At 47.2% G+C, this 14,089-nt stretch overlaps 1 protein-coding gene across 3 annotated transcripts in view; it reads left to right on the forward strand.

The window, feature by feature from the left end:
• Positions 1–14,089, forward strand: part of CAMK1G (calcium/calmodulin dependent protein kinase IG) — a 31,166-nt gene that overhangs the window by 15,812 nt on the left and 1,265 nt on the right. For all 3 annotated transcript variants that reach the window (XM_017525551.2, XM_017525552.2, XM_017525550.2), the window contains exons 3-11: positions 1,405–1,533; positions 4,683–4,757; positions 6,995–7,133; positions 7,787–7,910; positions 9,290–9,365; positions 10,368–10,480; positions 11,242–11,320; positions 12,878–12,965; positions 13,204–13,628. In XM_017525551.2, coding sequence (XP_017381040.1) covers positions 1,405–1,533; positions 4,683–4,757; positions 6,995–7,133; positions 7,787–7,910; positions 9,290–9,365; positions 10,368–10,480; positions 11,242–11,320; positions 12,878–12,965; positions 13,204–13,628 — 1,248 coding nt within the window. The remainder of the gene's footprint in view (positions 1–1,404; positions 1,534–4,682; positions 4,758–6,994; positions 7,134–7,786; positions 7,911–9,289; positions 9,366–10,367; positions 10,481–11,241; positions 11,321–12,877; positions 12,966–13,203; positions 13,629–14,089) is intronic.

Below are 14,089 nucleotides of genomic sequence, written 5' to 3' on the forward strand. Positions count from 1 at the left end.
CAGGAAATAGCACCCCCTTAGTCCTTCAATCTGTGGTGGGATCTTTTTCTTCCAATATGGTCTTTAAATTAGAAAGCAAATTAGCATGTCAGATACACCTGCCATCAACATAGCTCAGCAGCGCCCACATGACAGTGAAGAGTAATTATCAGCGCTTCTCTCATCTACTCTTTCACTTTGCCTCTAGGTTTAATACTTTAACTTTTTAGTTGTTAATAATTTCAAGCTTAGAAAAACATTTCAAAAATAAGAATAGCACCAGGCGTGGTGGCTCACACCCATAATCCCAGTACTTTGGAAGGCCAAAGCAGGAGAATTGATTGAGCCCAAGAGTTCAAGACCAATCTGGGCAACTGTATTAGTCCCTTTTTATACTGCTATAAAGAACAGTTCAAGACTCAGTAATTTATAAAGGAAAGAAGTTTAATTAACTCACAGTTCAGCATGGCCAGGGAGGCCTCAGGAAACTTACAATCATGCTGGAAGGTGAAGGGGAACAAGGCACCTTCTTCACAAGGTGGCAGGAAGGAGAAGTGCCAAGTGAAGGAGGAAGAACCCCTTATAAAACCATCAGGTGTCATGAGAACTCACTATCATGAGAACATCATGAGGGAAACTGCCCCCATGATCCAATCAGCTCCACCTGATCTCTCCCATGACACATGGGGATTATGAAGATTATGGGGATTATAATTCAAGATGAGATTTGAGTGGGACACAAAGCCTAACCATATCAGCAATACAGAGAGGCCCTGTCTCTAAAAAAAATAATAAAATAAGAATAGTAGAAAGAATTCCCAAATGCCCATCATCCAGATTCACCTCTTATTCTCAATTTCCCCCATCTGCCTTCTCACTGCAGTATTTTTTGTAGACTCGTAGAGATAGTTGTAGAAAGATGATTCTTTCCTAATCTCCCCAGAGTTAGTTGTGGACACCATGACCCTTTACCCATCAAGGACATTCATGTATATTTCTAGGGATAGGGTATTCCCTTATGTGACCATCATATAGTCCTCAACTTCAATTGAACATTGACACATTAAGTGTATTTAATCTGTCATCCATATTCCAGTTTTATCAATTGACCCTACTATGTGTTTCATAGCATTTTCCTCCTCCAGTACAGGTTCCAGTCTAGGGTCTGGTATTGCACTTGGGTGTTACTCTCCCTAGCTTTTTTATGGCATTCACATTTTTGAAGAATATAGCTTCCTCCCACCCCCCACTACCCTTTTTAAATTTTTGAATTTTCCTGATGTTTCTTCCAAATTTAAATTCAGGATATGCCTTTGTGGCCAGAGGACTATATAGACTCTGTTGCATCCTTTCTGAGGTCTCACAACAGGAAGTGTAAGCTGTCCATCCCATATTAAGTTTTATCTTTTGGCATCTTCTCCTCAGAGGAGCTTTCTCAGAAGTTTTCCTGGTGAAGCAAAGACTAACTGGGAAGCTCTTTGCCCTGAAGTGCATCAAGAAGTCACCTGCCTTCCGAGACAGCAGCCTGGAGAATGAGATTGCTGTGTTGAAAAAGTGAGTGGGTCTTAGGGTTGATTGGATGTTACTATGGGATTATAATATTTTATTCACAAATTACCTTCAAGAAGGACTAGGGCTGGATTTCTGCACCCAAAGGCATTGTTCCCTTTGATTGAGTTGATGGGTCAGTTCAGTCAATTAGCTAAGTTTAGTTGGACAGCTGTCCTGGCTGATTTTTTTTTTTTGGCAGCAAATTGATTAGCAAACCCACTGGTGGCAGAACTGATCTGTGCACATAGGCTGGAGAGTAATTAGCTCAAAGAAACAAAAATCAATTGAGGGCCAACATCAGGAAAAGTCAATAATTGAGGCAACATAAGATTTGGAAATTAACCTCAATTTATACCAAGGAAAATGGAGATTCCACATCCCGGTCGCCGTGATGAGAGCGACACTAACAAATCCTCAAATGTTTATAGCAAGACTCTTACAGCAGACCCTTGCTAAACCCTCATGGTATACCAAAAGTGTGTTAGGCACATGAACACAGGATCAGGACCACAAGGATGAGGTAGACAAAATTCCTGACCCTCAGGAGCCCACATTGGACACAGAGGTGCCCCTAAGAAAATCTAACAAAATTAGATGTGAGTCACTCTGGCAGAAGGCAGAGTTTGGAGGAGATAAAGATTCATTTTGCCTATGTGTGTGTTTTTATGAGTATGAGTTATTGGGCACACTTTCAAAGAAGATTGACCTTGATGGATGACTCACACCTTGTGGGGGCAAGAAGGACAGTGCAGAAAGGGAATTCAGGCCAAGAACAGCATAAACTTTAATGTAGAACCATGAAAACGCAAGGGCTGTTAGGGAAGAGTGAGTATTGGAAACCTCTGAATTTAGAGTGCATAGTCTTAAGAGACAAGTGATGAAACTAAAATCATGAAATGAGACATGATTACAAAGGATCTTAGATGCCATGATAAGGAATGTTGGCTTTATTCTGTGGGCAAAAAGAGGAGTCACATTGTCTGATTAATAGGTTGGAGCTATTCCTCTCAAGCATGATGGAGGACGGATTGGAAGGTACCAGCCTAGAAGACTGGAGGCCAATTATAAGACTTTCACAATAATTTAGACATGGGTTGAGAATATAAGGAAAGGTAATGACACAACCATGTGTGCCTAAAAGGACTTGATAGGAGAGATGTTTCAGAGAGAGAGGTGATGGGGTTTGGGACTGTCTGGTAGAAGTGAACAAGACAAAAGCATTAAAAGAGCCCCTGAGATTGAGCAGTTAATTGAACAACAATATCATTGCTTGGGATAGAGAACAAAAAGATGTGTAGGCTTGGATGAAATAGAAAGAAACTGGTTGGAACATACTGAATATAAGTATCCACCTATCTCCACATGAAGACATCTGGTAACATGCGGGAGACATAGGCCTGGGATCCAGGGACATTAAGGCAAAGTAAGATTCTCTACTAATTGAGAGCAAGGACCATGTCATCTTTCTTATTACTGCCTTGTATCAACGGTATTTATGCTCAATAAATGTTTGTTCAGTGAGTGAATAATTGATAAACTAATGTTAGCATTGCCAGCTTATGAGTATAGTTGAATCCATCAAGTGACAACTGTGACAGGTCCATATTTTCTATAATATCTTAAAGAAGATAGCTACTATTGATTATGTGTTTACTATTCCCCAGGCACTGTACTACGCATTATGTATTATCTCCTTTTATCCTGATACAATTCTCTAAGAGACATAAACTTCTAAGACAAGGAAAGTTAGGGCTTGAAAACTGGAATAAGCCAGCCGAAGTCACCTAAGGGCCTGATCTAGATCTGAACCCAGGCCTGACTGACTCTGAGTCTAAGCTCTTAACCCCTGTGCTGCACAGCCAGGAGTAAACTTCCTAGAGAACTTTTTCCTTTACAGGCGTGCACGGCATTGCTGCTTGGCAAGCTGAGCCCCTCCACTAATATGATCATTCTGCTTGGCTCAGTCTCTGAGTAATCCCGAACAAGGGTAATCGAGGGCTGGACTTCTCTACCATGATGCTACGGACATTCTGAGCCAGATAATTCTTTGTGGTGTCGGGGGCTGTCCTGTCCATTGTGGGATGTTTAGCAGCATTTCTGCCTCTACCCGCTAGATGCCAGCAGCACAGCCCCTGCCCTAGTCGTGACAATCAAACACGTCTCAAGATATTGCCCAATGTTCCCTGAGAGGCAAAATAGTCCCTGGTTGAGAATCACATAAGTCATCCCACAGAACAAACCCTAAAAATAAGCATCTGCCTTAATACAGGGAGATTAAGGCAAAGATTCTCACAGCATCCTGGAACACTAATTTTTCAATACTTCCTCCATGGTTATCCAAGAGGAGTCTCAGCTCGCTGAATCCCTCCCATTCTATACAGGTTAAGCGTTCCTCATCTGAAATCCAAATGCTCCCAAATCAGAAACATTTTCAGCATTGACAGGATGCCACAAGTAGAAAATTCCACACCTGACCTCATGTGACAGACAGGTCACAGTCAAAACGCATTCAAAACTTTGGTCCATGCACAAAATTATTTTTTAAATATTGTGTAAAATTACCTTCCAGCTATCTGTATAAGGTACATATGAGACATAAATGAATTTCATGTTTAGACTTGGGTCCCATCTCCAAGATACATCATTATGGATATGCAAATATACCAAAAACTATTCTAGTCTCAAACATTTTAAATATCAGATACCCAATCTGTACTTTTTTATTAGCACCACGCTCTAACCAGCTGAGCTAACTGGACTCTATTCTATACTTTTTTAATGCAATATTTCTAACATCCAAATACCCACTTTGTAGAATAACCTAGCGTTGGGAAGTCCCTTAGCCTTTCTCTGTTCTTCTAACTCTTTTAGTAAAGTTTAAGGAGATTCCTGGCATAACAAGGAAATGTTTGTTTCCTGAAGGAAGGATGATCAATTATTCATTCAATAAACATGGACCAAGCACCACCATAGGAATCTTTTCTCTGGAATTAATTTGTGACAGTCTACTTATTATGAAGGCTTCACAAAGACGTGGTCTTCCTGAACATCACTGTCTAAAGCCTCCAATGGGAACTTTTGGGTTAGGTCTGCATACTTTGTCTGCACCACGTGAACCACATATGCTTCATCATACACTTTATTTTTCCCAGGATCAAGCATGAAAACATTGTGACCCTGGAGGACATCTATGAGAGCACCACGCACTACTACCTGGTCATGCAGCTGTAAGTGAAAGGTGACTTGCTTCCACCACAGAGGCCTGGTGGGGCCTGGGAGGCCTAGAGGAGGTTGGTCGCTGGTGAGGGATGGATGGTGATTCAAAGACAAAAATGAAGACTTAGTTCAAGGGGCTCAGAAATGCCAAAGGTTCTTTTGGATTAAGTGTGCCTCTGGTGATGAGCAGGTTCTGTGTGGGCCACTGGGTAAACCTGGGCTGATTATTGAGCTGCTTCGCACCAGGACAACCCTACCAGTGATTAGGATATTTCCTACTAGCAAATAGCTGCGACCCCAGTCCATCCATGCCCTTCTGCTGCCCCACCTCTCCTTGCCCCTCACAACCAAGCAACTGAAGGGGTGATGTCAGACCAACAAGGAGTCACCAGAACCCTTTTCTGTCACTGTGGCTTTAGTCCATTTGGACCAATACAAGTTCATCAAACTGGATGGTAAATGTTTTAACATCACTCTGGCATAAAATTACTGTAGGAGCAGAAGCCACACGTAGATATTTCAATATAAAGAAAGGTTTTCTCAAAAGAAAGCCACCCAAAGTTAAAGACAGGTTGTGACTGTGTGTGTCCATCTGTAGGACAGAGGCGGTGCTTCATTAGAAAGGTCTCTGCATCATTGCCACATCCAAACAACAGTTCTCTGACAGCGACTGCTGTAGAGGTTGGTCGGTGTTTGTGAGGGCTCAGCACTGGGCTCAAAGGCACTTCTGTTTGTAAAGTACACACATACAAACACACACACTTGCACATGCACATACACACATGCACACACCACTCTGCAATCTTAGCCTGGCTGGACACAATGTGGTTTTTGGCTGATGGGCTGATTCCTAAAGAAACTTTAACGAGCTAACTCAGGTCTAAGCAGCTGATTAAGCTGGGGCTCATCTGAAGCTCTCTAAAGAGAGGTAGCAGGCGGTCAAGGGAGTGAGGTAGGAAGAGCCCCTAGTGGCACTAACAAGTGACCAGGGACCATCAGGCACTTCAATGAGGCCAAGCCAACAGGATTAGCACACAGTCATTCAGAAGGCAGGGAGGCAAGGAGGTGGGCAGGGTTGGATGCCCCTGAGGAGACACCAAGCCTCCTGAGAGCACAGCTGCAGGACCCAGGCCCTCAGGGTCAGGAATTCATAGCTCTCTATAAACAGCCGATTTCCTACAGACCTCCAGCTCTTATAGGAGAGCCCAAAGCCTAAAGACCATAAGCCAAAGAGCAGGAGGAGGTGAATTTTCATCGGAGAAATTCTGTTTCCTCCTCATTGTTTGGGCATGGATGGCTGCATCTAATGCCATGGGACAGTGGTAAGGGGGACAAGGAGGGTGAGAAGACTGGAGCCCTTGGCTCATGGTTGAAATGGTCTGGGAATATTTATCTCAGAGAAGAGAAGGGCTCTAGAGAGCGTTTCACTATCTTTGCATACTTGAAAGATGCATGGGACAGGCTGTTATTCCTGTTCTGTGCAGTCCCAATGAGTGGAATTGGGTAGAAACTAGTAGAAACTACAGGGCATCAGGGTTCAACACAACATGTAGAAACATTAGGAAGATGCCAAAAAACAGTCTGTCTTAGGTGGTAGAGTGTTCTCTGACACTTATGTGTTCTAGTACTCACTTAAAAACTTCTAGGCAAAAATAGTGTAGATGGTATTCAAGAGATAGAAGTCAGACTTGATCTCTAAGCTCCCCTGGGTCCTACGATACTCTACCATTTGAGTCTCAAAGCACCCCTAAAGCCCTACCTGTAATTCCAGCTTTACAAAGCCCAATTTCCCAAAATGAAGAAGGAAATCTTGATACAAGTACAGTTAGTCTCCCTTGAATGCTTCTCTTTCCTACTTTGCTTAATTTCAGTGTTACTTCTCTCTTTCACCATGACTTCCTGTGTCATAGTCCAGGAAGGAAGGCGGCTAAGAAGCATGTCCACACTAAGGGATTGCTGACTTCTCGTGCAACCCCAACCAGAAGCATTTACATTTTAAAGGAAATTTCCAGAAGGAGAGAAGTCAATGCTTGACCCAAAGAAATGACTGACCAGTGGTATCATTCCAGGTACCCAGAGGGAATGTTCTGAGACTGGAGTAGTCCTGCCGGCAGCCCTCCAATCACCGTTCATGGGCGCCTGCCTGTTCTACCAAAGCTGTGTCCCCCATGGCTACGGAGCAAACCCCTTCTCATTACTTTGACCTGAAATGAAAACTGAATTCCTGCTCTTGATCCTATGCCCACAGTGTATCTGGTGGGGAGCTCTTTGACCGGATCCTGGAGCGGGGTGTCTACACAGAGAAGGATGCCAGTCTGGTGATCCAGCAGGTCTTGTCGGCAGTGAAATACCTCCATGAGAATGGCATCGTCCACAGAGACTTAAAGGTGTCAAGCCGGGAGTCCTGGGTGGGAAACAGATAATGATCCTTAAGGAAGCTGCATGGGTTATGGGACATCTAAGCTCCGTAAAGTGAGAGGGTTGGACTAGTGACTCCCAAGGCCCTTTCTGCCCTTAGATTCCTTAAACAGACCTTGGATAGGTGAACAATGGTTATTAATTTGCATCTCACTCTTTTCCTGAACCTTTCACTATGCCTCGCCCTAGTTGGATACCAAAATAATACACACATTTCTTAAACCCAGCCACAGTCAAAACCAAATGGAACAAAATACTTACTGAGGGCCTACATTGTCCTAGGCATTGCACTGGACTTTGGAGAGATCAGACACCATTAACCAAAGGTTGATTCCCTCAAAATGCAAACAGTCCTGGGGTAGTTGGAAGTGAGGGGAGGAAAGGGTGAGTATATCAATGGCTATAAGACTGAGCAACTTCAGAGCTGTAAGCAAGATGCAAAGTGCTGGGGTGCAGGGGTGAGGGTGCAGGTAGGAGGAAGGAGGGAAGAATGAGGGAGGATGAGCTGGCCTTGAAGTCAGGAGCACAGGGCTCTGCTTCCCATGGAATTACATAGCAAGGGGAAGGAAAAATACTTGCTTCAGGTGGTGATATCGTACACTACGTGTTTTTTCTCCTACAGCCAGAAAACCTGCTGTACCTCACCCCTGAAGAGAACTCGAAGATCATGATCACTGATTTTGGTTTGTCCAAGATGGAACAGAGCGGCGTCATGTCTACTGCCTGTGGGACCCCAGGCTACGTGGGTGAGTCTGGGAGCAGGAGGAAGGTTGACCAGTTGGCTATATTCAACCACGCACGTGCCTATCATTCATAGAAAGGGGTGATTCTGAGAACATAGGGTTCAACTTCAGGGGACTATCCAGGTAGGACATCCACTTACAAGGTTGAGGGCTAGCCAATTCATCCATCTCTGGATCTGCCCCTACTGCTCCCAAATTCTACATTTTTAAAGACTGCCTACCCCTGAGCCCTCCACAGCCCCTGCCTATGCTTTGGCTCCCATTTTTGCAGACAGATTTCCAGCCTTTGTCTTTCCAGCTGGACCAGGGGCAGACAAGATCACAAACCCAGAGATCAGCAGAGAGCTGAGGCGTTGAGCACTGACCCCACTCCTTTCTCTCACTCTGGAGGGGACATCAGCCCCATTATTGGGAGCCTGGAAGCATAGGATATTGAATTTGGGCCTGAGGAATCCAGAAATGGGCTCCTAAATGTCCGCCCAAGGAAGCACTCTGGGAAATTGGCAGAGGTGGGGCCTCCTGCTTGAACAGCCCTGTGGGTTTCCAGGGTCCCAAAAAGAGTGAAAGCACACAGAGAACCTGGGAGAGTATTCCTGGGATCTACAGGAGAACATCTGCTCCTGTTCCTTCCCCCTTCACAATCATCACCTGTTTGCAGTTGGGTAATGGGAAGAAGAGCACTGACTCAAGAGAAGGAATCTACCCTCCCATAAAGGCAGGTCATTCATTCACCAGTAGGTATTGAGTCTCACCAGGTACGAAGCTCTGGTAGCTACGATAAATACAGAAGGCAGTTCTCTACCCCCCACAGGGCTCCTAATCAGAGGAAGTCATGGCTCAGGCCCTCTGAAACCTCTCAATCTGATGGGGCAGACTAAATGCATCCCCTCAGAAGGTACCCAGAGTCTGATGGGAGAGGTACTGCCTTTGCTCCAGGAGCTCCTAATCTAATAGCAGATACTCAGCGTCTGCCTCCTGGGGGCTCCCAGGCCTGTGGGAGAGAGACAGCCCTACACTGAAGATCTCCCAGTCTGAAGGGAGAGAGATTACCCTTGCCCTGGGAATCTCCTATCTGAGTGGGGAGGCAGGCCTTGCCTTCAGAGTATACTCAGTGTAATTGGGGATCCCCAGTCTGACAGGGGAGTCATAGACCCTGTCACGGGAAACTCCCAATCTAATGGAGAAGTCAGTCTCTCTTTGTGGGAAGATTTAGTCTTCCCAGAAGACACACAGCCCCTGCCCTTAGGGATTTTTCAGACCCATAGAAACACCACCATCCCATGGTCTTCCCCAGTCCTCTTCTCTAAGCCTGACCTTCAGCCCCCACCCCAAAGCCCTCTCCTACTGCCACCGGCCCTGACTCTGCCCTTGGTCTGCTGCAGCTCCGGAAGTGCTGGCCCAGAAACCCTACAGCAAGGCTGTGGATTGCTGGTCCATCGGCGTCATCACCTACATATTGTGAGTGGATGCTGGCCTGGGTTCAGCTGCTGAGAAGTCTCGGAGCCTGCTTACCCCTTCTCGTTCCCACCCCTGTCTCAGCTCCTCCTCCAAGCATGTGCATGTGCACAAACAGACAGGCACACACACAAACACGCACACGCATACGTGTACACACAGCTTCGAAGCTTCCTCTGTCTTGACCTCCACCGAGTTTTAAAACAGAGCTCAGCGTGAAACCACTGCACAGCCGCCTGGCACCCTGTCCTCTTGGACCCCTGCCCCATTTACTGCCTGTAAATGTGTTGCGTTCCACTCTGGGTAATGAACGGTGAAAAAGAGAGAGGCCAAGCTGGGCTTGGAAGCCAGGTGGACCCACTGTTCCTGCATCTCAGCTTTCTCTCCCAAGGCAAAACCGTGGCCTGGTTGAAGGTGGTCAGGGCCTCTCCTCTCCACACATTGCCAAGCTCTCCTTTTCCTAACCTGCTCATCACCTCTTCCCCACCATTCCTCCTCGCCTATAGCAAACTTCACTCTTAGGAAAAGAGCCTGGTTTCAGTTCTCTCCTCCATTTATGTTGAATAAGCACTCTCATTTGTTTCCTCAACCAGTATTCACTGCCTGTCTACTCTGCATCTAACCCTGTGCTAGGTTCTAAAGAACACAACCATGAACAACACAGCCTAAATAAATCCCTCATCAAACTTACATTCAAGTAGACAGTCTACCATCTTTCTTAAAGCATCCATGAGTCAGGAAAAGTACAAGGAGAGGTGGCAAGGTTTCAGGGAATAATGTATGCAGGGACCTTCCAAAGATGCCTGTGCCAAGCCTTGGCACTTGCATAAACACTTTATGGGACCTGTACCATTCTTGAATCAGAGGCAGATCCGTGTCCCCATGTCTGGGACCTTCAGTGCCCACCTGTGTATACAGTGGGAGCTGGGGTGGGGGGGAGCAGAGAGGCTGTCCCAGGGAGGACAGGGTTGTTCAGCAGTGTACTCCCTTCCTGTCCTGCTGCAGGCTCTGTGGATATCCCCCATTCTATGAAGAAACGGAGTCTAAGCTTTTCGAGAAGATCAAGGAGGGCTACTATGAGTTTGAGTCTCCGTTCTGGGACGACATTTCTGAGTCAGGTAAGGCCAGTGGACATGAAGGAGACATAACAGGCTCAAGGTAGAGGCTGCCAAGAGAAATGAGCTTAACAAAGGATGACAGTCCTGGCTCTTCAAAGTCCCTGGGGACCTTACAGAACAGGCTGCCAAGGAAAGTGGAGAAATCTTCATCTGCTTCAAAGACCCGATAAATTATTGACATCTAAGGGCCATGACTTTGTTTTTCTGGGGGCAGAACCACAGTATGCCTGATAAGGAGATGGGTTTGGGGCAGTTCAGATGAGGGGCCAGGAGGGCAGAGCCAGGTGGCAAGAGGAGAGTTCCATGCGAGAGTGGCAAAACCAAGGGGTTAGATACCAAGAAAGAGCATGCAATGTCTGTGTGTGAGAGAAGATGGTCATTACGTGATTGTTGGACCTGTTAAGTGGAAATCAGAGCTGGAATAATCCAGCAGTCACATGCGTGCCCATGTGCCAGTGCTGGCCCCTGTTTCAGTGCAAGTGCACGCGCATGTGATGTGCAGGCCCATGGGGGCCTCGTGACTGGTGATGCTTCTGCAGCGCTGTGTGGGTGAGGCGGCTTGGAGCCTCTCTTCTTCGGTGGTTTATGGTGGGTTGTTGTTAGGTGGTTTGGATTTTTTTTTCCCCTCTTCTAAGACTCTTAAAATTGCCTCTTTGGAAGATCAGCTAAAGATGCATTCACTGCCACCCACTAGCCTGGAAGTGAATTTTCATCAGTCATGAAATCTGGTCCTTAGTCATGTCTTTGATTGCTCCCCTTAGCCAAGGACTTTATTTGCCACCTGCTCGAGAAGGATCCGAATGAGCGGTACACCTGTGAGAAGGCCTTGAGTCACCCCTGGTGAGTGAGACATGGAGTGGACTCTAGACCCCAGCTCTGTGGGTCCCAAAACCATGCTGACTCATTCACATTGCATTCCTCCAGAATCTGCTTGCCCTGATCCATGTAATGTCACGATGAGCAAGGACCACGCCATCGTTCATGAGGCCCAGGTGGAGATTCAAACAGCATTGGGTGGAGCAGGTTCGGATGCAAGGGTAGCAGCTGAGTTGTCTGCTCAAGTGCGGAAGGCAGGTGCAGCCGAGCGCTGTCATTCAGCACTGGGACAGGGTGCAGTGCTCAGGACTAGTTACTCAAGAGGTGCGCAGGAATGGGAAACTCCATCCTGTCCTTAAGAGCTTTGTTTTACTCAGGGATCAATAACTATTCCAGGTGAAATGATTTAAAACAATTGCAAAGCAACCAATTGGCAAAATAGGAAAAGAAATCTTAAAATACTTTTTCATGTTCTCCCTGACTCCATGTACAGTAGCTCCTCACTTCCTACCCCAGCAAGCCTGGATAGCCTACCTCCTTTGTCTTTCTAGTTGTCCCTAATCTGGCCTGACCCTTTATCTCCAGCCTCTTTTCCCAGGATCCCCAGCATACCTTCTCTGTCCAGATAGGCCTGGGAGCTATACTTGTCTCCCTGCCATCCCTTACCCTGCATAACAAGCTCTTTCTTAACTGTACATTGGAGCAGATCATTCCCACCACCTAGAATGTCCTGCCTCTTGCCCTGTACGTAGCCATCCTTCAGGATCCAGCTCAGTCTGTGCCCTTCCCTGAAGCCCCTGATCCGTGCAGCCCATGCCAACCTCCCCAATTCCCACTTCTCTTTATAGTCACACAGCTGACCATGCATCACTGTAGTCCACAGCATGAACAACACCCCACACCTAGACCGTAAGCTCCTAGGGGTCAGGGCCATGTCTCTTACTTCTTGAGATTCGTTAGTAGTTGGCATTGTACTATGCACACAGCAGGTGACTGAGGAACACTGCAGACCAGTGAATAAGAGGCTAAGGAGATAGAAAAGGGGCACACTGTACCAGATGGCCTTATGGAGGAAGGCTTCCAGGAGGAGGTGGGTTCTAGGCAAGGTTTTGAGCTAAGGGATGGTGAATAACCTAGTGTCCTGTGACGCTGGCTCCAATAAACTTTTTCTATAAAGCAGCAGATAGTAAATATGTTAGGCTTTGCTGGTGATACTGTCTTTATGGCAGCTACTCAACCCTGCTGTCACAGTGCAAAAGGAGCCACCAACAATACCTGAATTAGTGGACACTGCTGTCCCCCCATAAAACCTCATTTACAAAAACAGCCAATGGGTAGATGTGGCCTGTAGGCTGTAGCTTGTTGACCCTGCTCTAAAAGTTGTTGATTTTTTCAAAGCTAAAGCCCACTGTGACCTGACCCGGGGGACAGGAGCCCTGGTTGCAGCCCTTTCTTGTTCTGGGCTGCCCTTGCTCTGCACACTCTACCCAGCTCTCACCTGGACCTGCAGGCACCCTGCCCGTCCCCTGGCTGAGTGTCCATACCCACCCAGTAGCCAGGTGTCCCCTCTTACATCCACAGGATTGATGGGAACACAGCCCTCCACCGGGACATCTACCCGTCAGTCAGCCTCCAGATCCAGAAGAACTTTGCTAAGAGCAAGTGGAGGGTGAGCTGTCCTCTCCAGGGGGTGGGCAGGCTGCTCTGGGCCCCTGGAGGCTGGGCTGGTGGGGGCTGACATAAGGACTTTCTTTGGGATGTCCCAGAAGGCACTAGAACTCCCTGTACCCTCTCTGAAATGAGAAGTGGGCACACAGGTTTCAAGAGGCCACAGGCAAAGGGAAAGCTTAGGCCCTGAGGCTCTCTGAGGTTCCAGAAGGCCAGAGGCTGCTCTTGTGTCTCCTTAGCAAGCCTTCAATGCAGCAGCTGTGGTGCACCACATGAGGAAGCTACATATGAACCTGCACAGCCCGGGTGTCCGCCCAGAGGTGGAGAACACGCCACCTGAAGTGCAAGCCTCAGAAGCCTCCAGACCCAGCTCCCCTGAGATCACCATCACTGAGGCACCTGTCCTGGACCAGAGCGTAGCACTCCCTGCTCTGACCCGAGTGCCCTGCCAGCATGGCCGCCGGCCCCCTGCCCCGGGTGGCAGGTCCCTCAACTGCCTGGTCAATGGCTCTCTCCGCATCAGCAGCAGCCTGGTGCCCATGCATCAGGGGTCCCTGGCTGCCGGGCCCTGTGGCTGCTGCTCCAGCTGCCTGAACATTGGAAGCAAAGAGAAGTCCTCCTATTGCTCTGAGCCCACACTCCTCAAAAAGGCCAATAAAAAACAGTACGTATTTTCAGCCAAAGATGGAGCTCCAGCTTGGGCCTGAAAGCAAGCAGGCAACAGGACAGAAAGAAAATGGACAAAAGGCCTCTCTTACTCACAGGCAGCTCTATAGGGTGGGGTGAGCTCTGGATCAGGGGGCGAGGAAAATGCTTCCAGCCCTGTCCCCATCACTTCCTAGCTGTGAGGCCATTGGCAAGTCAGTGAATGTCTCTGCTTCTAGTTTGCTCATCTGTAAAATGGGTTGATTTGAAGTCTATTTACCCGCTCAGCCTGCCTCAGAGGTGCTGTAAATGGTTAGTGAAGCAACAGAGATGATAAAAGCCCACAGAAAACTGGGTATGTGCAAGTGGTGAGCATCAGATTCCTCCAGTTTCCAGGGCCTCTGTGCTTTGGAGGAGGAAGGGTAAGGGGAGCTTGGTTGTCTTTATCTTTTCTGCAGTGTCTTGAACTTTCTGAACCTC

The sequence above is a fragment of the Cebus imitator genome, unplaced genomic scaffold (genome assembly GCF_001604975.1).
Source record: "Cebus imitator isolate Cc_AM_T3 unplaced genomic scaffold, Cebus_imitator-1.0 Scaffold38, whole genome shotgun sequence".
Classification (NCBI taxonomy): Eukaryota; Metazoa; Chordata; class Mammalia; order Primates; family Cebidae; genus Cebus; species Cebus imitator.